Source organism: Chelonoidis abingdonii, chromosome 20 (assembly GCF_003597395.2).
Source record: "Chelonoidis abingdonii isolate Lonesome George chromosome 20, CheloAbing_2.0, whole genome shotgun sequence".
Classification (NCBI taxonomy): Eukaryota; Metazoa; Chordata; order Testudines; family Testudinidae; genus Chelonoidis; species Chelonoidis abingdonii.
This window is the reverse complement of record NC_133788.1, coordinates 22,378,517-22,404,585: the sequence shown is the minus strand read 5'-3', so window position 1 is coordinate 22,404,585 and position 26,069 is coordinate 22,378,517. Positions and strand designations below refer to the sequence as shown.

The 26,069-nt window shown below is 46.9% G+C and overlaps 1 protein-coding gene across 2 annotated transcripts in view; it reads right to left on the bottom strand.

Annotated features, from left to right (window-relative positions):
* SSH2 (slingshot protein phosphatase 2) overlaps positions 1–26,069 on the bottom strand; it is a 150,394-nt gene that overhangs the window by 82,611 nt on the left and 41,714 nt on the right. For both annotated transcript variants that reach the window (XM_032788778.2, XM_032788780.2), the window contains exon 2: positions 13,140–13,183. In XM_032788778.2, the coding sequence (XP_032644669.1) occupies positions 13,140–13,183 (44 nt within the window). The remainder of the gene's footprint in view (positions 1–13,139; positions 13,184–26,069) is intronic.

Here is a 26,069-nt window from a genome sequence, read left to right as displayed (position 1 = left end):
AAGCTATTTCAAGCGAAATGGATTTTTTCAGAAGATCAGGCTCAGACTTGACTATTTAAAAGCTTCCAGTAGGTGTGTTTTTAAGGAGTATCTGAAATCAATGCAAGGCTGAAACAAGGTTCCTTGTTTTCTAGCAGCTCAGACCAATTCTGGATAGAGACATGGACAAGCATCCTGCACTTGTGTTCCGAAAACAGAAACTGTTATTAACCCCAACATAAAAATTGATAAGATAACCAACTGAAATATGGTTGAGACTTTACTATGGAAGTCTAAATCATCCTAACAGATCAGACTAGTGTTTTCTCTAGTCTGGTATCCAGTCTTCAACAACAGCTGGTGGCAGATGCTTCCAAGGAAGGTACAAGAAACCTAATTATAGAATAGTCTGCCCATAAGAGAAATTTCTTCTCCCTCCATTAGCTAGAAGTTGGCTTGTACTCTGACATACCCTGTTCCAAACATCAGACTTTTTAAATCTTAACTAATATAAAACTGCAGATATTCTCATTACCCACAAGCTTCCTGTTAAGATAGATCATGTTAGCCTCTGACATTCTTGTGGCAATAAGTTCCACAGGTTACCATGTGTCAAGTAAATAAAGCTGACAAAAGGAAATGATTTTGTAAGTTTTCTGGGATCGATACACCTGAAAGACAATCAATCAGAATAAAATTGAAGGCACCAATTTAGAACCAAAACCATTTTTTGGACTTTCCACACGAACAGCAGATTTGCTGTATCTGCAGAAAGACAAGACTCCATACTACTTGATCAGAATTTTGTCCAGTTTGAGTTTTACATTTTTACACCCAACAAGGAAGTTTCCAATTCATTAAATAACTGATAGTATTTCACCAGTTGTGTTGCTTACAGATTATATATTGCATCCAAAAAGTTACAACAGAAGAACGTTAAGGCTGCAAAGGCAAAACTAAACAGTTAGGAAGTGTCTTAATTAAGGTTACCTGTGCACCATCCATTCCGTGCACTGAAAGAGGCAGGGGTCCTTTAAAAAAAATTGTGTGATCATATAATTAAATAATGCATACACGAGAGGGCCAAATTAAGGTTGTGTGGGCATCATTGATTCAAGCATTTTTAAAACTGCTAAGTGCTTCACTTTGCAAGTTTAATGTTCTTTTAACTTAAGACTTCGGGATGTTAAATATTTTATAATAATTCTGTCACTACAGATCATAGTGCCTTGGATTTCTTCCAGGCATGTAATGGTGCTTATGAAAAATAGTGCCAGTTTACATATAATCTCCTAACTTTAAAAACTTGAGTGCTTCCTAATCTTACCCATCTGGGAGCTCCTGGCTGGTCTCAGCAGCAGAGTCATTAAATTTATCATTTTTGAGGAGGAGTTGCTTTTGTCTCTGTCTTTTAACATCAGGTGGCAGCATCTGTCCATTCACGTGTCAGGAATGAGACTTGTTGGGCTTTGCTTTAGCATACACCAATACTCTAGTCACACTCCACTGTTTCTCTAGACACCCAATTCTTTCCTTTGGCTGCACAGCTTTTTGGCCAAGGGAAATAGTTCTTGTAGCATTTCCGATCAATCCATCCTCCCTAACATGGCCAGAAGAAAGCTGACCATCCCGCAATACTTTGCAAGACACTTTCTCGGCTCTTCACACTAATGACTGTTTCTTGGGGAGGTCTCTGAATTGAAAACTGAAGAGTTTTCAAACTGATCTGTTTATCCACAGGTACTAGGAGCTATCATGCCAGCTTTCCCCCAGCCGACCACTGTGACTTAACCAGGACCTTCCAAGAAGGAAAAGGGGCAGTTTCATCTCAAAGTGAAGCCAGACAGTCTGAGATGCCAACAAGGGAGGTGAATTCGTGTTTTGCATGTAGACACCCATCAAGGGGAGGTTAGTAAGAGAGTTTTGGTTCAGCCATAAATAAACTAGACAGTACCTACTTCAGAAGGCACAGACCCTGACTGCATTGGAACTAGGGTTCCAGGAGCTAGGAGTACCATATTGTGTTACTGATTCCCAGGCTATTCCATCTGTAGATGTGATTAATAAGAACTTTAATGAATTTTCCTTTCCTTATTCTCGATCTCCTTTCCATGGGAACTTACTAACCCTGGAAGGAGTGCAATGGAGCTGTCACAGTGACAACATAAGCCCAGAAGTCACTGTTCTCCTTGTTAAAGTAGCAACCAAATTCAGTTTTTACATGTTCACGCTGATGTGTAAGAAAAAAAAAAAAAAAAAGCAAACACTTGGCCTCTTGGAGTGAGCCTGTCCCTGGGCCCAATTCACCCCATTGTCTGAAATGGCAGTTTAAAGAACAGAGGTTTCCAGCCCCTGGTGCTGCCCCCTTTCTGAATGCATGCACTGACTTCACTCTGAATGACATTCAAGCTTCCCCTCCTCAGATCCAGTCCCTACCAGCACTTCTGTCCTTGCCTCTTGCACGCTGAATACACGGCCTTCAACTGCTCTCCTTGACCCTCCCCAGCTCTGCAGGTACCATACACGACATCCTTGCTCAGAGAGTTTGGGATCAGGTATTTAGCGTTCAAAAGGGGAAACTATGATCAGTGGTTTCTAAGTGGTGTGTGGACCACCTGTGACTTACGGGTGGTTACAGAGCTGGTTGTTCAAATGGTATATATTTCCTTCCTACTGTTACATTTTCCATGCAAGTGACTGGTGTAACTGCTGCCACAGAGATGCCGGATTGCTAGTGGAAAGGGAGATAGTCCACACAGATGCAAAGGGGAAAAGCTGTGGATCCAAGAGACACTGAGATGTGGCTCAGGCTATGAAAGAGTTTGGGAACCTCTGCGGTGGATAACAGCATCTACCTTCTCAGATATCTCCACTGGATACACCAAGCGCCAGATACCCCTTCCATCAGGATCAAAGTTATCAAGGCACCCCACTTACAGTTGAAGCAACATGCCTCCAAGTCCCTGAACTGGAAAGATGGCTGCCAGGGCACGGAGCGAGAAGGAAGCATGATTAAGGTTTGCAGAGTGTTAGAAGTTAGTACATCATTTTTGTAGGTCAATAATATGGTGCAATAAGGATAGCCAGGATCAGCACCCAGCAGTGTCTTGCAGCACAGAGCATCACATGGCACTCTTCTGTCCCATACCTACAGCGAGGAAGGTCAAAGTCACACAGATGCAAGGAGGTCTACATACCAGTCCACAGTCGCGCTCTGGACCAAGTGGCAGTTACACATCTCTGCTGATGGGGGTTGTACTTTACAGCAAGAGACCTGGATTTGATTTGATTTTTTAAATTCAACAGCATGGCTGCAGAACTATGCCGCTGTTCCCATGTACAAATTTCAGTACAAGGGACCTAATTCAGTTTTGCCTCAAGGCAAGTGATTGCAACCTATATACAGTTATTAACCATAAGTACGGCTGCATGTCTGTCAGGGAAGTCACGGATTCCGTAACTTGTGCAGCGGCTGGCTCCAGGGCTGCCCAAACAGATCAGGCAGCCCCTGGGCCAGCCGCACTGGCTGCTGCTAGGGCAGTTTGGGTGTGGGATAGCGCTTATCTCAGGGGTGCTCCCTGGAAGCAGCCAGCATATCCCTGAAGCTCCTAGGCGGAGGGGCCAGGGAGCTTCATGCACTGCCCGTCCTCACAGGCGTCACCCCTGCTACTCCTACCCCTCGCCAACCCTCCCCAACCCCCAGCGGGGTCCTGGGCCACGCGCCAGCACCCACCTTCCTCCCACCACTCGGCGGGGGTGTGTGTGTGTGTCCAGACTGTTCCCCGAGAGCACCCCCGGCCCAAGTTTTAGTGAGGGGTATAATACAAGTCATGGACAGGTCATGGGCCGTGAATTTTTGTTACTGCCTGTGACCTGTCCATGACTTTTCCTAAAAATACCCATGACTAAAACATAGCCTTAACCATAAGCGCCTGCATTAAATTGTGGGCTTCCACTCCCCAAATGAAGGGAGTCAACGCTGAAACCCTGAAGCATCGTGGCTTCCTGGAACCATCACCACAGCACTAACCAGAAATGTTTCTCCTGGAAGGGACTATTTTACCTGAATCCTCAGAAAGTGCAGAGCATGCCAGAAAACATATTGAAATTGTGTTTTCTTCACTGCATTTTATTAATAGGTTTAAAATTAGGACCACATAGACGTTTTCTCCTGACACTTCTGAGAAGAGACATATGACCCCCTCTGAGCACAGAACTATCCATATGCAAATAGACATCAGTCTGAGCAAGGTACATGCAAAGCAGGTTCACAGGGCTCCACTGAGTGCTTAGAAGACGATGGCATATGCCTGGGGCTTTTATTCGGTGTTGTATGCAGTGGTTATTATGCAGCAAAAAAGAACGCTAAGCTAGTTCCAAACACTGCACTTGATCAACTATTTTGGTCCCAATTATTATATAAATGATACTTCACGACTAGGAGAAACACGCACATGTACTTCAAAGGGATCTGACAGTATAGGAACCCTAACCCTAGGGCGGGAAGCCCTACCCATAGGAACCCTAACCCTAGCTCCGAGTGCCCTACCCATAGAAACCCTAATCCTAGGGCAGGGTGCCCTACACACAGGAACCCCAACCCTAGGGCGGGAAGCCCCATGCGCAGGAACCCTCACACTAGGGCTGGAAGCCCTACCCAGAGGAACCCTAACCCTAGCTTCAAGTACCCTACCCTTAGGAACCCTAACCCTAGTGCTGGAAGGCCCACCCATAGGAACCCTAACCCAGCTCCACGTGCCCTATCCATAGGAACCCTAACCCAGCTCCAAGTCCCCTACCCATAGGAACCCTAGGGCGGGAAGCCCTACCCAGAGGAACCCTAACCCTAGCTCCAAGTGCCCTACCCTTAGGAACTCTAACCCTAGGGCGGGAAGCCCTACCCATAAGAACCCTAACCCTGGCTCCAAGTGCCCTAACCATATATGTTTGAGGACAGCCTGACAAAGGATCACATGCAGACAGCAGGATGATGCCTGGGAGCCTGGCCTACCAGCAAATGAAAGACACAGAGCTCCTTGTACCACTAAGGAGGCAGAGCACACATGAAAAGTTAATATACCACCAGCTGGTGTAACACTTACAAACAAGACTCACCACTCACCTAAAAAGCATGACAGTGTAGCAATGCAAAATTCATAGCTGTGCTAGGCTGTATGCCAGAGAGATTGATAAAATAGACATGGAAAATAAAGGGAGCTGGAGTCAAAGTGCACTTCAGCTAGATCTGAGTCTGGGATAGTTTGATGGCCTTTTATTGTACAGTCACCGAAGATTAATTGGTCAGGGGAAGATCATCATGAAGCTAACAGCTGAGGCCGAGTGGAGCAGCCAAATTACTTTTCCATTCCCTTTCTAAAACAATTCATAGATTTCCACTTGTTTGGAAGGGACAATTTTGGTCCCATTGGCCAAAGGCAAAGGTAACCTCATATGGCTGAAGGGAGAAAGACAGAGTTAAGTGGAGACTGGGGAAACCTGGCCTAGGGATCAGGGACACCACTATGAACTACAGAAGTGGCCAGCAGTTAGAAGCTGAAGAATCAGACTAGTCCGCTGTCTCTGGGGAGGGGAGAGACTAGGTAGGAAAGTTCTGAGTAACCTGAAGATAGGGGAGGGCAAAATAAGTTTCATGTTAGTTAAAATTCCGCAAGTAGCCTCAGTCTGCTGAAGCACGTTTTCAGAAATGAGCAAAAAAGTGAACTGTTTGCTTTCTCTCTCTATAAACTTGCACCCCGTCCCATAGAACATTAGACAACCATTTGCTTTGCAGCCACACAGGAGTTTGCTCTAATCTCCTGGTCGTCACTGAAAAATATATATACAGATATTTAGGAGTTACGTATCTATATTGAAAATTGTGCTCTTAAGGCAGATGTCCCCAAACTGTGGGGCACACCCCCTGGGGGGGGGCAGAGGAACATTCAAGGACTGCAGCTGGGGCCGGGGCCAGCCACCACAGGGGACAGGGAGGGAGTGCCAGCCAGCTTCACTCCTGGCTCCAGCCACCAGCCTGAGCCACCAGCCTCAGCCCCCCCTACTCCTGTCCACATCTGCTCCCCCTGCCCTGAGCCACGGCCCCGCTCCAGGCCCTGGGAGGGGAATGCAGACAGAGGTAAGTGGGGCACAACCCTGAAAAGTTTGGGGACCACTGTCTTAAGGACTTGGAGTTAAGGCAGGTCACCAAGAGGTGACACCTTGGAGGCTGAAAGGATCTTATCTCCCTGTCTGGCCACTAGCATCCAGCTGTATGCCTATCTGCATACTGAGTCAGGTGTGAAGGGAGGGACTGTGAAACCTACAAGAACCACCAAAAGGCAAGGGGGTGTCCTGTATATGAATAAGAACAAAGGATTGGTCTGGTATATCTTGGAGTGCAAAGAGACACACTGAACCCTTCACGGAGGAGGCAAACTGACAGCGTGCTTGTCTCGTGAAAGGAGGGCCATAGCCAGCCTGGCTGTAAAGGACTGGAAGGATGTGGGATGAGCAATACTCTACAGGACACAAGAATATCTTGTTCATTAAATCGAGGCTCTAGAGTGCATGTTCTGATTTTATTTGGCATGGAACCGTTTGTTTCTGATACTTCGGCCTGCTACGACCAGAATCTCTGGGCTTTGTTAAATAAACTTATTTCACAATAAACATGTCTAAGTGCTGCGTGTTAAACGTAGCGGTGATCTAAGGTGGGACTGGTAAGCTGCAGTGCCCTGTTTCTTTGAACGCAGCAAATCTGCGGCAGTCCAGTGGACCATGGGCTGGACGCTCTAGGGAGCCGCTCAGATGGTTCGAGGGTTGGGATGTGCCTATTGCCAATTTGCGGAGTGACAACGGGGCCTGCGAGGCCTAGAGAGCAGGTTGTGTTGCATGTGGCCAGTGAAACTGGGCAGCTGACCACGGCAGGCACAGACAGGGTTTCCTCTTGCTAAGGGCAGGTGGTAGCAAGATGCCTCACAACCTGGGTACCTCTGAAGAGCATCACAGCTTGCTCAGACTTAGAGACTAAACAGTGCAGAGAAAATGAAGATGTTAAGTGCATCTCCAAATGTGCTTATGCCCAATATTTAAACTACACCTTGCATAGGCGCAGAATTAAGTCTTTAAAAAAAAAATCCCCGTTAATTACTTAATAGCATTTATTAAAATAGAAAAGGATTAACTTAATATCTTATTCCTGAAACCAGCTTCCTGCTGTAATGAAAACACTTTCAAGTAGAATTTCCCCACATTTTCATGCTGGAGTCAGTGGGCGATGTTGAGGCATGCTTGGGGCAGAAGATGCTACCCTGAGGCTGGTGCTATCATGACTTTGCATGAGCTGAGGTCAGGCAAGGCAAGGCATGTTCTTCCTGAAAGAGCCATTTAAACCAAACCTACTGCAGGAGTAGAGTCAGGTCCCGGGGAGGTAAGTTAAGATGACTGCATCAGCTCTGCCTCATCCCCAGGAAAGCAGCACCAACTGGGCCCTGCTCAGACAACCAGTCAGAAATTCCATTAACAGATGCCTTTAAAGAGTTAATTCTAAGTACAGCTGATAATTAAGGCTGGATTTAACTCAGCTCATTTTTAACTGCAAGCTGCCATCTAGTACCAGTCTGCAGACACGAAAGGCTACTTACTGCTATCCGGAAACAGCATTTCAGCTTTCTAAGAAAGGGGCTTGGCTGCCATTAGCTTCCCTACCACCAGCATCAGGAAGTCTCAGAGCGGAGGTCACCACGTTAGTGGGGTGCCATTTCCTGTCCTAGAGAAGTATTTTAAAATATGCACAAAATGTTATCACTGAACCCAACGTAAAAAGAAGCCCCTAACTAGGCCACAGCAACTGAGCAGACACAAAAATCCCACACTCCTGCCAAGTCCAAGTGAATGAGAGAGGCTCCAAAGAGCCATGAGATTTAAATAACAAACTCAGTTTAATTGTTAGTGTTGGGGTTTTGAGCCTTCAGGCTTTATATTTTCAAGCTCTTCTCCACAGTCACCAAAGCCAGAGAGACTTCTTAATGAGAGCAGAGATTCTCATGTAGGTGCCCGACTCTAGGAGCTGGGGATCTACGGAGAAAAAGCCACCCAACGCCACAGGACTTGTAAGATCATGAGAAGTGGCAGCACGAAAGAGTGGAAGCTGCAAAAGCCCGTTAGTCACCTCAGTGTCACAAACCCATCCTGAAGCAGGAGTGTTATTCACAGCTTTATAAGCAACTGGAATAGCCCCTTCCTCCCTTGTTACCTATTCCTACAAACATTCAAAAACTGAACGCTAGGAAAGTTTTTCAGATAAGGCACAGAACGTGTCCTTTCTTGGAATAATGAGGCCACAGATCCAGGACATTGGATCTCCGCTCTAAGCCAGGCTTGGAGGCAGACCAAGCCTGGTAATCAATCAGGGAAGGTGTGGCTCTGCCTGAGACACACCCATTGCCTAGGAAATCTCTAGCCACTCTAGATCAGCTCTGCTCCCATACCCAGACTCCCCTCACACGCTCATCCCTGAGATCACAGTGGGTTGCTCTCAGCTTTGGCCAGTTTATGCTGTTCTCGCTCTCGTTTGGAGCAGATCCCTTGGACAGTCCTTGACCTTATGTGGGCACCCCTTCCCGCAGGCTGGCACTCTGGGGTTAAATATCCTTCATGGACCACTGAGTGGGAACCTGACTTTAATCTCCTCCAACTCATTCACTGTCTGAAGGACCCAAGAATCCTCCTGGGGGAAGAGCTGAGAGGATAAGTTGAAGCTCACCAGCTGTCTCATGCGAGCACGTCACTGATCCCAGAAGATAGAAGATCTGCATAGGAACTTTCCTGGGGAGGCTGACTACTCCGGTAAGATCTCAGGTTTCTCTCATTTTCCCTACAATAAGAAATTGTCCTCCCAAAGTTTCTATCTCACTCAAGGGGAATCCACTGAGACTTAATTGACTGGTTCGCAAAGCCACAGCTCTGCACCCATCTGTCTGTGGGATACTGTCTACGGCAGGGTGGAGGCTCTGATCAGGAGGTCACCCAGGCAGACATGACCTCTTACATACTTCCATCAACACTCAAGTGGCTGTTGCTGAACAGCAGGAGGACCATACTGGCAGCAATGTGCTCTGAGAGCAAAGTACCCATGAGACAGTCAACCTGGGATCTAGAAATACGCAGCCTTCAAGTCTGCTGATGTCACACAGTTCCCATCACTGATGGCTCCCAGTGTGGACTTTAACGTCTCCATCCTGAATTCAGATTTCTCCATGGAACTGTTGGGATACTTGAGGCCGATAGCTGCTCTGTAGCCTTCTGTTTTTGGACTAGGAACAATATGGAGTAAAGGCTTAGCTTCCTCTGTAAAGGAGAGACAGGTCCTTCTGCTCCCCTCTGTAGGGGATCTAGGGAAGCTCTCTGCATGCACAACAACTCTTCTTCCTCAGGGAGATGCCCTCTGGCAGTGTGATTTTCAACACGCTGAGACACACCGACCCATCTGAGCACTGCTTGTGGAAGCCTGGGCTGGCACTTAGGGTCCCAGATGACAGTTCTTATTTTGTCCATTTATTTTTGTTGGCCTGATGCCCCCCCCCCCAATAGTTTCCATGCCCAGAGGAGGATGAAACAATGCCTACCTGGGCGTGGTTGCATGTGAAGGGCCCAAATAGTGAGGAGGCCACTGTTTCAGGTGGAAGTCTCCGAGTTACAGACACGGAGTCTCCCAGCACCAGGCCAAAGACCACACTTATCACTGGATTTTGGCTGGTGCACACTGAGTAACCTTCTGGGCTTAGAGAATGGGGACTGTGAGGAGGAAATGGACCAAGATACCCCTTACTGCCTTGCTGGTTTTACCTCATCTGGGCTGGTGCCCCTCTTCTCACTCCATAGCCATCTGCTGGGGGAGGAGATGGAGAGGGTGGCAAGGCACGACGACCTGCAGCAGACGCTTGGAGCAGTAACCTGGACATTCAGGCCTGGTGCCCGCAGCAGCTGGCTAGAACAGGCCAAAAGTTAGGGCATGGTGGAGCAGCTGAGGGTGACAACTTGATACCTTCCCATTCATTTGGATGGACAAGGAAATCCCCATCCCAGTATTGCGCCCTGCCAGGATGCAGGAGAAGAGACACACCGCTACAGCTTGTGACAGGCAGCTGCAGACCTGTAGTTTATAAGACTCAGTACATTTGTTTTAAAAGTATTTGGAGTGCTGGCCTCCCTTCCCGAGCAGGGAGGATTCCTGTTGTGGGGCTGTGTATGCAAGCACCCCTGATGAATTCTCTCTGCTTAAGCCTGGTCTTTTCTGCCCTGATTTGTCAGGATGCACTGAGGGTGAGCAGGGGGAACCAAGCGTAGAGGCATATCTGCCCTGCTGCACTCTGTAGATTTACAGAGCTTGAGGGAAACAGGTTTCGCTTTGTGCCTTAGAGTTACTCCTTGATGAATCCCCCGAATCAGACTCTTCTGAATTGGATGGGGACCAGGGCTCTCTTCCCTTAGTGTTCCATGTTGGGGTGACTAGAAGGGTGTGAATGTCTGAGACACTTTTGGACATGGCTTGCACACAGGCTGACCCAGCCCGTGGCACCAGGTTCCAAGGGAGCCCTTGGCTTGAAGGCTGCAGTGGAGATGAAGTGGGCTGACACTGCTGGCAGGGAAGGCGGCTGCAGGGCTTAGGTAGGCGACAAGGGCTGCACTGCAAGGCTCAGCGGGGGAAAATGAGCAGGGAACCAGGTGCTGAGCACAGGCTGCACAATGGAGAGGTTTGGCCCCAGGGCCCCTTATCAGGGTCTTCTCACACTGAATCCCTGTAGGAGCGTCTGACCCTTTGGTACTGGGCCTCAGCCTACACTCAGCCCGCACGGACCTGGAGGCAGGGGAAGAGGAGGGAACTGGTGCCAGGCCTGGGGAACTTTTGCTGTTGAAGTGCTGCCTCTGCTTTCTGGAAGCTCTCCTGCTCAGGCCAGGAGGTTGCAGAAAATACTGCCATGGCCTGAGTACTGAAAGGAGCTGGAGTCTCTGCAGAACAGGCACAGGTCTCCACGCAGTCAGCCTGCCGGGTCTGTGCAGAAGACAGTACCTGGCTTTCTCTCTCTCAGCCTTCTCCCCATCCTGCACTGCATGTGAATGAGCATAGGGCAGGAACAGCCCAATGAGGGAGAGGAGAAAGGGAGAAATCCCTCCTTTGGCTGATAACAGCTCCAAGCTGTCAGGATCTGCCTTCAAGCATCTTCATCTTTAAGTCTGCTCTGCAGCAAGGGAGAAGGGGGGAAAAAAACAGCTCTGCCTGCCTACAGCTGAAGAGGCAGCCAAAAGCTGGTGGTCTCTCAGGAGTGGAACCATATCTCCCTTGCCCGACTGACCCATGTGGTCAGCCTCCAAGGCTGTGCAGAGCAAGATTTCAATGCCATGGAATTGTGGACCTCATAACAAACAAGATGTGATCACAACAGCGAAAAAGAATCATTGTACCTCCTTCCTTTGTTCCATCTGAAGATGGTAATTCTCTACATAAAAATCTGACACAAAGGAGAGATCCAACCAAGAGAACATTTCAGTGAGACAGTTCTGTTGCCGTTGGACAAGTCACCTAGTTACAGGCAGCAGTTACTTTCAAAGTATTGACTTGATCCAACTGTCAAAGTAAAAATAGCTGAACATTTTGAAACAGTGGAAAAAAGTTATCATTGTTAAGTCTGTCTGGCCGACGGAGGTCCGAGAGATCACCAGACATAAGACAGATTCAGAATCTCAGGGCTGGAAGGGACCTCAGGAGGTTCTAGTCCAACCCCCTGCTCAAAGCAGGACCAATCCCCAACACTGTTGAATGCGCGTAGTTCTGGTGCGCTGGTTTTATTAAAGGTAAGAGTTTGGTGGCAGGTGCCGTTTTCTGTTTGAAATGACTGGACTTGGTATTGACAGGAATTAATACCGACTTCCCAAAGGAACCCTTAGATTAGAAGAACAGAATTACAGCTCATTTGGCTCTCACACTATTCTCGGACAGGAGCAGAGGATGATGCCTGGGTAGGTCTGAGGACATACGTGCGCAAGAGGAACACTCACCATGTACATACCCAGTGAAATGTGCAGAGGACAAAAAGATACTCTGATACCTCCTTACCATGTATTCAATACTCAAAGTATACTCACCTGCAAAAAAGCAAGCACACCTGTCCAACTTTTTGAATTTTAACGTTTGAAAGACATGCCCGGTTCGTTAAATGTGTAATCTGATTTCACTCAGTTTAATAAAATCAAGAAAAAAAACGTATGTCCTGGGTAGTCAGTGATCCCTATTACAGGGTGAGTAATACCTTTTAAATGGAGAGATCTGATTACATTACTATCAGTTTCTCTAAACAAACACTCCCTGTCCTCTCCCATGTCTACATGGCAAAGGGTTGTAAACTCGTGAGAACCTCCTAAATAAATCAACAGTGTAAATGATGGCTGGGCTTACAGGCCTGAAGTAACCCAGTCACTTCAGCTTTTGGGACAGTTCATCAGCGGCCAAGAGACGTGGCAGGAATATCTGGAGGTGAAGGAGTAGGAGAACTGAAGGGTGCCAACGAGAGGATGAAGTCAGATTCTGTGATGCTGTCCCGTAAACAGATTAACCTGCTGTCAGCCAACATTAGTAAGAGGGGCGAAGTGGCTGTGGCCCAGACTTATGAGAGGGCCACGGCTGACAGAGCAAGGCCACTGCGCCCTGGAGCTCTCAGTATCCCCGTGTCATGGGTGATGGGCCAATCCTGAGGCCCCGAGCAACTGCCACACTCGGGAGCTGGAGGTGCTCAGCATCACAGGACTTGGCAATGGATGCATTGCCCACAGCTGCATAGGCTCTTCCCACCTGTTCCCCATGTAGTGGTGGGCAAAGCCCCCTCCCCAGAGGCAGGGATTCTTCCCTTCCAGGAAGCCTCTCTGTACCCTTCTGACCCGCCACAGAGCCCTTTCCACTGCCGCAGTAGTCCCGTTGCTGGGGATGCCATCTAGGCTGGGGTTAGCTGACATTAGCTTTCCAGAAAGGTCAGGATGATCCAGCTGCGTTGGACTAGCAAGAGCTAGAAAGTGGGAAGGGGCTGTAGGAGCAGGGGGAGAGAACTGCGCTGCAGTCACCATGGAAACCATCCTTCACTACTGCTGCAAGCGCTAAGTGGCACTCTTACCTTCTGGGCTGGGACCGGCACTCTTCCTCCCCGCTGTCCGCCTCCTGCATGCACAGGGGAGAAAAAACAAACATGCCCAGTTAAAATACAAACCCATTCATAAAACTTCAGACTATTGCACTTCACTAGCTTGGATGGTGTCTGTGGGCGGGGAGTGTTTTTTTATTACCTCTGTACACCTCTCTTCCTGCTGCTGCATAGGCACTTACTTCCGGAAAGCCTTTAAATAAACACATGGGAATCATTTTGCATATGCAGAATTTAACATGCTGCTGCATGGCCTTCCAACAACCTCTGCCAAGCAAAGAGCACCAACAGTCAAGCACTTACGTTGCTCCTGGGGGGAAAATCCCAGTGTATGACAGTGAGAAGCTCAGAATCAAAAAAGTGAACCCAAAGTGGGGCTGGGTAAGTGCAGACGAACTAGAAAGTGGAAATTTGACACGGTACACTGCTTCTGATGCAAAATTAATAGGCATAATTTCTAATATGCTGTGGAATTTTACTAGGATTTTCTATTCAAGCCTGAAGCGATAGTTCAGCAGAGAAATCTCAAGGTGATTAATTCCACTTCATAGCAGATTAAAATGGACATTTGCAGGCAGGACTGGAGGAGGGGTGTAGAATTTGCTTTATCAGTGAAAATAATAAAATCAAGTATGGTCAATGTAGTTCCATGTTGGAAAGTATTTTAAAGCACAAGCAACATTCGAAGTTGGCACAAAAAGGTCTTCAAGGAAACCAAAGCTCAGCACCTGGTAACAGGCGATACAGGCAATGCTACTCTTTCAAGTTTTCTCCCAGGTCACTTGGGGGCTTTCGGCTGTGATTTTATTGAATCATAGAAGCATAAAACTGGAAGGGACTTCAATAAATCATCTAGTCCAGTCCCCTGCACTCAAGGCAGGACTACATAATAACTAGACCATCCCTGACATGGGTTTGTCTGACCTGTTCTTAAAAACCTCCAGTGACAGAGATTCCACAACCTCCCTAGGCAATTTTTTCCAGGGCTTATCCACCCTGAGAGTTTTTCCTCATGTCCAACTTAAACCACTCTTGCTGCAATTTAAGCCCATTGCTTCTTGTCCTGTCCTCAGAGGTTAAGGAGAACAATTTTTCAGTGTCAGATTCCAAGCAGGGTCACACCTTCCATTATTTGGGAGGGAGACCTCCAAAGAGCACACAGGTGCTATAGGTAGTGGTGTTGGCAATTCAATATGTGGCACCTCTTCCTTTTAAGCCAGCACGACCGCAGTGCAGTGCTATGGGGTGTTTTTGCCATCTTTCAGGCAAGAGGTAAAACCCGAGGTCCTCCAGGCACTGAAGATCCCACAGCCTTTTTCTCCAGGGGCTGAGCATTAGCAGGATATACTGATCAAACCCCAGTGCAGACATTTACTTCATTCCACCGTGGATTTTTAATTAGATCCCGGATTCTTCCTCACTGTTAGACTGGTATATAGTGTTATAGTCAACTGTCATAACAGCTGTTCCATTCCACCTGGAGGAGGAAGGGGTATCTAGCACTTTTAAAAAGAGCATCCACAGAGGAGCTTATGTGGTGGGAAGAAGGCTATCAGCAGGAAGGGACCATCTTTTGCACAGCTGGATGGAACAATCAGGAAGTGCCCATTATATTTCTATAAAGTGCCCACACGAGGCTTTCCCCTACAGCATTGCATGACACCTAGATACCTTTGTTAGAACATTGGAGCCATTCTATCACCACAATTCCGAGTGACGGCACCTGCCGCACGTGGGGAGTAGATCCGAATCCCAGACTCTGTATGCTGCTTGCCAGTGAACTCTACACAAAGACAGAGGCTTTGCCAGCTACAGAACTATTCTAGTTTTCCTTCTACATCTTTCATCCGCTACGGCTGCTTTGAAAATGCTCTTGCACCCATCCCTACCAACCCATTCAGCTGCCACCTACAAGGTCTACAGGTGAAGACAGAATGGTTGGCTAGTACCTACCATGAGGTAGCAGAAGGGTAAGAAATAAGATTGTGGATTGTTCTGCTGATCCTATCCGGACCCAAATCAGCCATTATGTCTGCTGACCCCCCCCCCGTCCCCCCCTCTTCCAGCCCCACCAGAGGGTAAGTGCAGACCTGCTGCTCAGGGGCAGGAGAGCAAGTGGAGCAGTGGGCGAGGGAGGAGTTCTGAAACAGCCAGCAGCACTATGTCTAATGTGCATGCGCGCACACACACACACACACACACAAAATGTTTCTATCCTGGCAAAGCCCTATTGTAGACACAGTTATAATTGTTCAGACCTGCAATTCCTAAGTCACAGGCTCAAAAAGGGAGGAATGGAAATGTCACTTCAGCACCAGGGAATTGTATAACCAGATTCGGTTTCCTGTAACATCACAGAACGAGAGGCACAGATCAAGAAAGCCGTCAATGCAGCATTACTTGGGTTATGTTAGTTATTACGTGCAAAGCTCAAGGCCTTTCTTTATACAAAATGCAAAATACAGACGCGGAATGGCCAGCAGAAATATTTGCATCTCTGCTATCTGAGACTCTGCTCCTGACAGGTGCTCACTAGCAGAGTTCCAGGAACAGCACAGGTGTTCAGCACCTCTCAGGCTCAGACCCCAGTTAATGCCTAGTAAACGAGGAGACAAAACAGCAAAACAGACACCTGCAGCCACAAATCGGAGCTAAAACTGGAGGCTACACATGCTGAGGGGAAACCAGCAGGGCTACCTTCCACAGCCCAGACCTCAGAAATAGCAATGCCATTCCAGCAGCGTGAGCACTTGCTCCTAACTGAAAACCCCAACACTCCATCGTTAGGAGAGAACGTGATGCAAATGTTAACATCGTCAAACAGGTACAACTGCGCAAGGAGAGAATTGGCCAAGCAGCTTTCCAAATCCTCCCTCCTGCAATGAAGCACTGCAATGTTCCCAGCTGCAGTCAGGGAATGGCTCTAGGTGGCTGGATGCTGCAAGCTGCAGCTCCGATAGGCCATGTGCCAGCAGGAGTCTGAAGCTGGCTGCCATTATGCGAGCATCCACGGGGATGGCACAAGCTCGAATTCCTCAGAGCCACGCTGTTGCCCACCTTGCCAACCACAGCTGTTCTTGCAACCGGCATCCCAGATAGCTGAAGACACCAGGTTTTGGACTAAGCTTCCCTGCAACCGCACATGGCTGCCCAGGACGTGGTGCCATTCTGTGCTGGCTACCGTGTAAGCTCTGGGCAACAGGGGTTTTGTCTTCCTAGCTGCTTGCACAGCACTTAGCACAACACGCCCCTCACCATCATTGGGACCTTTAAACAACAAAGCGTTTGTAGCAGCCCCTCATCAGTCATCTACCCATGAGGTCAAATCTAGAATAACCAAGTGACCCACAGTCTCAGGACTAGATGCCTTTCCTGGTTTAGCTATGAAGTCCTAAGCATATATGCGATTATCTCCTTGCCAACAAATTTCCTTTTAAGGGAAACACCAACATGGAGTGTAGCGAACTGGTGCAAGTCAAGTGACTTGAAAGAGCTAGACATCTCACCTCCTAAAAATGGATAGATCGGCCAGATGAGGAATGGGGAACCCATTGTCAACTTTGCAGTCAGATTGCGTTTTCCTATCACCGAGTTAATCAGCTGTCAGGCAGGGTAAAGGTCTCAGAAGCATGCAGGTCACTCAAGCACTTTTGAAAAGGCTGCCCAATGTATATCTGGACCAACTAGCCTTAGAACCCCAGCTGGATTCTGCCAGGTCACAAGACACATGGCCAACACTCCATATGGGTTCCCCAGGATGGGGACTTACTAACCTAATAACAGCAGTCAACAATGTGAACAGCAGCCATTATGGGTGAGCCAAGAGCTCAAGAGCATTTGTTCTATAGTCAAATGAGTTCCTCAAGCCCAGGATAAGGTGAAGTGGTGGTGAGAAGCACTTCAGGTCTGCGCTACCTCACTCAGTAATCTAAGCTATGCAGACAATGCTCTTTTCAGGCTGGAATGTGCAGCAAAACACATCAATTACAGCAAGTGGCCAGCTGCACATCCAAAAAACCCCAGCCATGGCAACTAGCAAGCACCATGTCCCCTCAGCAAAACAAACAGAGGAGATGCCCTGGAGCATGCAGACCATTTCAGTTATCTTGGCTCCACGTGGAATTCAAACCTCAAGAGCTCTCTGAAAACGTGGAGGCGGCTAGACATGACCCCATCAGTTTCCATCTGTCACCGCTGAAGATTTGATGAGAGCTAAACATTAGACATAAATGCAGCACATTTTAGTGTCAGGAGTTCAGCTGTTCAGAACATAGCCAATTATGGTCATATAAACTGGACTATGGACACATGCGATTCTGCCAGAGTCTCCAAGATCTAATATTGCTACCTGCACTCTGCTGTCCAGCCTGGGACGTCTGAAAACTCATCTTATCTTTACACTTTAGGATGTATGGCAACCATCTGTCTTCGCTTTCTGTCTTTACTACCAAGTTTCCTGCCCATTGGTCTGCCACCCTCTCCCCTCTAGCCAGTTTGCATCTCATGTATCTGTCTAGGTATGCATGCCCCACCCCAAATAAGATTCTCCCATAAAGCTGATCTTGCTTCCATCCTTCCAGCTTATTCAGGATCCTGCTCCCCAAAAACACTTTTTCCTCTTTCACCCTGTGACTCTTACTGACTTTCCACATCAAGTTCAATGTCTTCTGTCTCATATTGGAGGCTCTTTGCAACTCCAGCACAGCTTCTCTTATCTGCTTCATGTCTCCCAAGTTTCCCTCCTGACTACCCCCTTTGCAGCCTCCTCTTGGTGCCACCTTATGGGCTGCTCCTGTTATGCTTAACCGTCTTCCACTTCAATCACTCCCTTATTCTGCCATGGAGTTTCTCCTCTACTGTGAGCTCGGACCATCATCTGACATGCTGCATATCTGGCCTATTGCATTATTTCCTGCGCTAGGTGTAACCACGGGTATTTTCCGATGACTGTAAAGCAGTAAGATCACTAAGCACACTGTAAAGACGAGGAGCTGCTATAAACCCAGAACTACAATTTAATACAAGTTCTCCATTAGAGGGCAGGAGAGTCACGGATGGAGAAACACTACAAGTTCTGGAGTGACTCTCACCTATGGGAGAGGCATCTCCCACATGCACAGTACTTTTAAATGGAAAGTGTTTTGGAAGATCCTGTTGCCGTTTTTTAGTATGTTTGCAGAGCGTGGGAAGTATTGGTGCGGTGCAGCCAGCTGTCAGCTACAGAGACTACCTAGAACTGGTTTAAGCAGCACTGTTTTTCTAGCTGCGGTACAAAGGCCATTTGAAGATGTGTAGTGCAGGGCGTCTGTTGAGCTGACAGCCACCAACGCTGAAGTGGCTCACATGCATCCCTGGAATACAAGCTGTCAAGTGTTTTCCATTCGCTATGGCCCATACATTATAGCTAAAGTGCAGCAAGGAGTGCCTGGACAGTAGCTTGTGGTTCGTGCTATGCAGAGACTCCTGGGGGCTGATTGTTCCAGTCTCAAGCCAGCCCCTTGTACCAATCAATGTACAACAACTCCTGCTGTTTTAGAAGCAGCCCTGACAAGCTCCAAAGGGGTCACGCCTTGTCTTCCTTGGCCAGAGAAATGGCAGAAACAGGGGCCTCAGGGGAAACAGAAGGAGAGTCTCATGGCTCTATCTAGGCCACAATATTAACAACAGCTTAAAATGAAAGATGAAAATGTCACGCTTTGCGCCTTTCAGGCTACGCGGACAGAATATGCAAAACACAAACCCAGTTTTTACTTTGATCTTCTGCCAGGTGCCAGTCATTAGAAGGGCAAGGGAGAACAGAGAAATTATTTAGTATTAGTCAGGCTTATACAATGGCACTGTCTCCATGTCACATAAGCCACTCTCCAGTCCCTGTGAAGCCTCTTTCTTATCTCTATGTGGCAATAAAAACAGTGCTCATCTGCATTCTGAAATTCACAGGCCAGCTTGTTCTGTCTGCATGTAACATCCGAGTTCCCTGGCGCACACATTCCTGGATAAGATGTATGATTTCCACCAACTCCTGTACCCAATGGTTTACTACACTTTCATTAGCCATGGTACATTAGTGAGGCTTCTTGCATCTACATGTTTGAGCCCTGAAATAAATTCCCTTTAGCATACCTGTTTGGTTATATTGCTAAAGCATGTGTCACAGACTTATGGGAAACATGCCTCAACTGCTGCTTGCATCCTTTGCAAAGTGAAATGCTAGCTGCTAAACTACTATCAAAACAAGCAGATGAGTTAATCTCTCAGTTTGCCAGTGTGAAGCAGTGGTATTAATAGGCCACTACATTTTATGCATTCCACCCTCAGTTTGAAGATGCAGCTGTAGTCTCACATGCATGGCAGAGTTTCCCATAGCCAGGCTACATCACAAACTGGATCTGTACCAGGAGTTAGCTTTTTTCCTTAGAACTGTGATAATCATTTAAAAGGATTAAAAACAGAGGAAACAGTCTCTTTTCCATCATAACAGCTAGCAGCATCTTCCTTAGAAAAGATTCCTGGTATCAAAAGGGAATGAAATCTGCTCTCATGACTGTACACACTTTGAATGGCATTAAACAATCACCACAGTTAGTCTGGGGTCAGACTGCTCTAGCTGGACATTTTAATGGAAGATGCAGATCAATTTATACATGAGATGCAAAATTACACCGACTAATGCCATCAGCAGCAAGCCTGGTGCATTTAGTTACCTTCTCTTCCCTCTCTGAGCAGGGGCTGGGAACACAAGCTCCTAGTGCGGCAGTACATTTAGCCACCTTCAGATCTGCCCTTCACTACCCTCCACCCAAACCACCCCACCACTGACTTAATACACTGACTAAACCCAAAAGCCTGTTGGAACAGGCTACATGGCCAGGGGCTGGCAATTCAGACAACTGTCATTCTAATTTGTGTCTAGACACTCTCTAGAGTGGAGGCTTTCCTATGCCTTGAGTGCAATGACTCCTAACCACAAGTCGTAAAGATGCCAGGTGTGCCTTCATATACACTAGTTCAATCCTGCTGAGGTCACTAATGGAGGCTCTCTCTCTAACCACAGAGCAGTCATCTATAGTCAACTGCCACAGCAACTCCAGCACCTCTGCAACCATGGACAAAATCCTCAGCTACTGTAACTGGTCCATTGACTGCCGCAGAGATGACAATTTGCACCAGCTGACTTTTCATGGAAGAAGATTGTGGGGGCGTGGCAGGATTTCCATCTTCCCCAGCTCAGTTACTTTGATTTGGCATCTCTGTAGCCAGCTCATTTTCACGATTTCTCCTGTATGATCAGTTTCTTCCTTTGTTTGCAGGGATCTTTCACACAAGCAGCAGGATGAAGAAAATATGAAAGAGTGAAGTGTGGTTGCAAATCCCTGGTCGGCAGGTGGCCTCAGGAGTGGATGTAGGGCATCAAGCTATTTTAAATGCCTAGACTTCAAGCTGACAACGCCCCTTCCTTTAAGAAATTAAAGTGCTCCTCATCAAGGAGAACTTTCAAGACCTAATGCTGCTTGGAGACATGACCACACAGTGGTATCTGCATTTCTGAAATACAGAAAGCTTTCCAGCCTTCACCCGTGGCGAAACCCACTTTGAGTCCATGAAAGATGGCAACAAACTCACTGATACAGGAGTGAGCTGTCAACAGCAGTAACTCCCAACACTGCAAGGTGTTAGCGTATTGCCAAGGCCAGTTACCTTGCAGGATTAACCTTTACAAGGGGTCTGATCAACATCATGGATCACTTGACTCTGTTCTGCTACTACTCAAAGCCTCCACACCTCATGAGGCAGGATTGCTTTAGAGTAAGCTTTAATTCACAGCTATTGAGTCGCATCAGGCAATGAACGGAACGGGCTCATGAGAGTAGGAACTGAAGACATCCTTCGCTATAGATCAGATCACTGCTAAGCAGTTGAAGTAAAGATGTGCTCACTCCACCTACCCTTCCTTGACGACAGCCCTGCCCATATATTCAAATTACACTGTGAAAACCTTCCAGCTGGGTAGGATCTTTGCTGGGAAGAAGGCAGCTGGTCTAGTCAAATCAGAGGCTATCCACCCAAACATTAATCCAATAGCTAATCCATGAGCGTGAGGGAGAGCATCCTTCAGTCTCCAAGTGCATCTGTGTCTTTGCGACAGCTGTCTCATACATTGCAAGCTCTGGTACAGGCGCTCTTTGGACAGCACGGAGCACATCAGCATAATAAACAATCCTTTGCCTAGCCCCGGATCATCAGCTCCTTCTCTGCCTATGGACCCAGCCAAATTAATACTGGCAACAGCCCTCAATCACAGAAGTCACATGAGATAATACATTCGCTGCACAGACTCCTGAAGTCCAAGGGAGTTTGAGTCGCACAACGAATGCACAACAAGTACCAACTGAAGCCTGATAGCGCCAATGACAAACTGTGCATAAGATGCCCTGTTAAGAAGGCTGGTCCTATGAACAGTGAGCTTAAAATCACTTACTGGGAACAACCAAAAAAACCTGGATGTTCAAAGTCAGACAGCTTCAGTTCAAAACCACCATACACATGTCCCTCTGCGGCAGAGCTACACAAAGTTTTTTTTTTTAAACATTCTCTTAAACAAGCTATGTTAACATAAACCCCACGTATGCTGTGTTCACAGCAAGGCCTGAGTGCCAGCACCACCACCAGACTGGTACAAAGAAACAAGGATGGACTTGAAACCCTGGGCTGAAAAGTTTAAATCTTTTGAAAGACCCAAGGTTGCCCATGAATTAATTCGAGCTTGAATTTCTGAAACATACTGAAATATCACAATTTTCAGTTCCATGCTTGGGCTTTGCTTAGGAGTTGTTTGATGCCAAGAAGGATGTTTTAACCACAGAAAGTGGGCAGCCAGAGGATCAGACTGCACATGGACGTCCATAGACTCAGACTTTAAGGTCAGAAGGGACCATTATGATCATCTAGTCTGACCTCCTGCGCAATGCAGGCCACACAATTTCACCCATCCACTTCTATAACAAACCCCTAACCTATGTCTGAGTTATTGAAGTCCTCAAATTGTGGTTTGAAGACCTCAAGGTGCAGAGAATCTTTCAGCAAGTGACCCGTGCCCCATGCTGCAGATGTCACAGCAGAGAAGATGACTAGCAGTTTATGGAAATATTTTCTGAATATTAAGTAACTGATTTTGAACAGGGTTGATTCTAGATATCACTCCCCTGGCAGTGATGTGAAAGTACGTGTGTGTGTGTGTGTGTGTGTGTGTGTGTGTGTGTGTGTGTGTGTGTGTGTGTGTGTGTGTGTGTGTGTGTGTGTGTGTGTGTGTGCGCGCGCCATAAAGCTCAACACAGAACCAACTAATTCTACAAGCCCCTCATGTACCCCTGGAAGAGACAAACCCTAATTAGTTTCATATCTTTTCATAGACATTATAATAAGGTTACCTGGTATATTCCAAGGAGCCTGAAGGTGAAATAAGCAGTCAATGCCTGCGAGATCAGCATAGGAGTAAGTGGAACATGCGTAAAATACACAGCATAGCAGAGAGCTGCACTGAAGCAAATACATTTACTTGTTATGCACTTGAATGACAAAAGGCACCAATCAGAAAGGCTTGTGTATGACCCGAAACCACAAGTCTTAAAGAAGCCAGAGGATCAGACTGCACATAAGAACGGCCGTTCTGGGTCAGACCAATCGTCCATCCAGCCCATTATCCTGTCTACCAACAGTGGCCAATGCCAGGTGCCCCAGAGGGAGTGAACCTCACAGGTAATGATCAAGTGACCTCTCTCCTGCCATCCATCTCCACCCTCTGATGCTAATGCCATTTAATGGACTTAACCTCCATGAATTATATCCAGTTCTCTTTAAACGTGTTATAGTCCAGCCTTCACAACCTTCTTTCAGGCAAGGAGTTTCCAACAAGTTGATGTGCCTGTGTGAAGAAGAACTTCCCTTTATTTGTTTTAAACTGCTGCCCATTAATTCATTTGGTGGCCCTGTTCTTGTATTTGGGGATAAGTAAATAACTTTTCCTTATCCAACCTCTATCATATCCCCCCTTAGTCTCCTCTTTTCCAAGCTGAAGAGGCCTAGCCTCTTTAATCTCTCCTTGTATGGGACCCACTGCAAACCCCCAATCATTTTAGTTGCCCTTCTCTCAACTTTTTCTAATGCCGGTATATCTTTTTTGAAATGAGGAGACCTCATCTGCACGCAGTATTTAAGATGTACCATGGATTTATATAAGGGCAAGAAGATAGTCTCCATCTTATTCTCTATCCATTTTTAAATGATTCTTAACATCCTGTTTGCTTTTTTGACTGCCGCTGCACACTGCATGGAGGTCTTCAGAGAACTCTCCATGATGACACCAAGATCTTTCCTGATTAGGAAACAGGCCCCGAGAAAGATGGAGAGCGCGCGTGTCTAAATCTCTGCATGCAATCGCTCTTCCTGATCTTTCCAAACCAGGGGCCAAGAAGGATCACTCAGCCAGTCACCACTGGTCTTTTCATTGGGATAGCTCTGGGACCTATTAATGTTTTTAGACAGTTCCTGCTGCCTTCCTGGATAACACCTTGCTTTAAACGCATGAAAATCACCCAAGGCCCCCGAGACAAGCAGCACAGTTCCATGGGGCAGTTCAGAAGCAAAAGCTGTCAGAGAATTTCTGGTACACAACACCTCCACCTCAGACGGAGGACAGCAATAGGCAAGGCAGGGTAGTAGTTCACACCCAGTCTCCCCACCCTTTTTCCAACTTCAGACTTAGCATGGCAAAACACACCACTGACGGTGTGATCCGGAGACATCATGCACAGCACTTCTGCTCCAGGAGAAGAATCACTTCCCTCTCAACAGCATCCGAGCAGAAACGCACTGAAGAGACAGGGTGCAAGCAGCCGGGCTGTCCCTGCCAGGATGCAGGGAAGGGAAGGGGCGTCCCTTCCACTGCTACGTATGATAGGATAGCGAGGCACAAAGCAAGACACACCGAATCACTTGAAAGCTGCAATTCCACTGTAACCATTGGTAAGTAGAAATGCAAGTTCCACCTTCTGAAGACGACACCCCCATTCCTGGACCAACTGTCAAAAAGTTCCTCTGTTTGTTTCAGGCATAAGAATAAACAGCAAGAGGCTCTGATGAACGTGTAGACAGTCCAAATTCAGAGTCAACAACACAGATAATACTTCGAAACGTAAGAGTGGCCACACAGGGTCAGACCAATGCTCCATATAGCCCAGTATCCTGTCTTCTGACAGCGGTCAATGCCAGATGCTGCTGAAGGAACACACAGAACAGGACAGTGATCAAGTTATCTTCACAGTCTGCTTTGGACTTAACTATCCTGAGTAATTTTGTATCATCTGCAAATTTTGCCACTTCCCTGTTTACCCTGTTTTCCAGATCATTTATGAATATGTAGACCAGACCCTAGGGGACCTCACTATTTACCCCTCTTCATTCAGAAAGTTGACCATTTATTCCTACCGTTTGTTTCCTGTCTTTTAACTAGTTACTGATCCCTGAGAGGATCCCATGACTGCTTACTATTACCAAAAACCCACAGAACTCTTCCAGTTGATTTAGTCTTCTTTATCTGAAAGAGAATTGGGTCTATGAAACACATGCACACAGGTCTGGTATTCCCTCCAATAGGTGGTCAGCGGTGACAGCCACTAGACTAGACAAGACATGATGGGATTTAAATTGGTGAGCAGCTGCAAAACCTAGAACTAGCAATAAGAAACACTAGAGGGAACTTAGTGGAAGATTATAAAAGGACAGAGTAAGAGCTGATCTGTCCTTTTTTACCTGGTCTCAGTATCAAAATAAGGGGAAGTAAATGTATAAGGAAGTACTTGTTTACCTAGCATGGAGTCTATCTGTAAAAGTCAGTCACAAAAAACTATATCTGGATGATTTTACTATGGCCATGGACGATATTGGAGCTAATCCAGATACAACAAGCAAATTCACAGTGCAAGGATGCGGAAAGTATTTTTCCATTATGTACTGCATTGATAGGTCCATTATGGGGCTTTCTACTTTACTCTGAAGCACCAGGAATTGGCCAGCGCTGAAGGCAGAATACTGGACTAGATGGATCTAAGGTCTAATCTGGTATGGCAACCCTTATTTCTCTATAGTGTCTCATAACAGAGCCAGCATCTGCCCAAGTCTCAGTGCAAAAGGCAGGTTCACAAAACATCTTATTCTTCAATATGGCTTCACTTTCCTCCCATCATTCCTTGCACATACATCTGGACTGTGGAGGAAGGTAGCCTGTGCTAACCCTATCAGCAGCTAAGTTCTCATTCAGATGCTAGCATCCCTTCGGTACTGTTCTCTAACACACTGCTGTGTCAGGAACTGGCATATTTGGGTCAAAGACACTGTGCTTTTGCTCTCAAAAAGAAAAAGCTATCTCCTAACTGAGTCTTGCATCTTTTCTGCTGGAGAAAAGTGATCTATGCAAACCCTGTTTATTTCTCTTGTTCCAGTGGTAACCAAAATTTAAAAACCCTTCAGATCTTAAAAGCAAAAATCTAAAAATCCTCCAACCGGTAGCACAAGAGAGTCAGGATGTGAAATACAGTGTGACATGTCCTACTGCAATACAATAGGAGATTAAAAACAGAAGAGGAGATTACTGTCAATTGAATTTCTACATTAAATGAAATAATCTTGCCTGCCAGGACTACAACAGCTTTTGCTTTAATCAAGGAGACCTGGCTTAGAGGAATGGCATGAGCAGTGTATAAAAAAAAATTCCCCTCTCACCCCTATGGGTAGTTGTGTCTTCCTCAACCTCGGGTCCTCTACCAGAGGCCTGGGAGTTTGAGGGTTCTGCGCAGTATCTTAGCTGTTCCTAGCACTGCACTCTTCTGGACAGAGAGCTCTGATGTT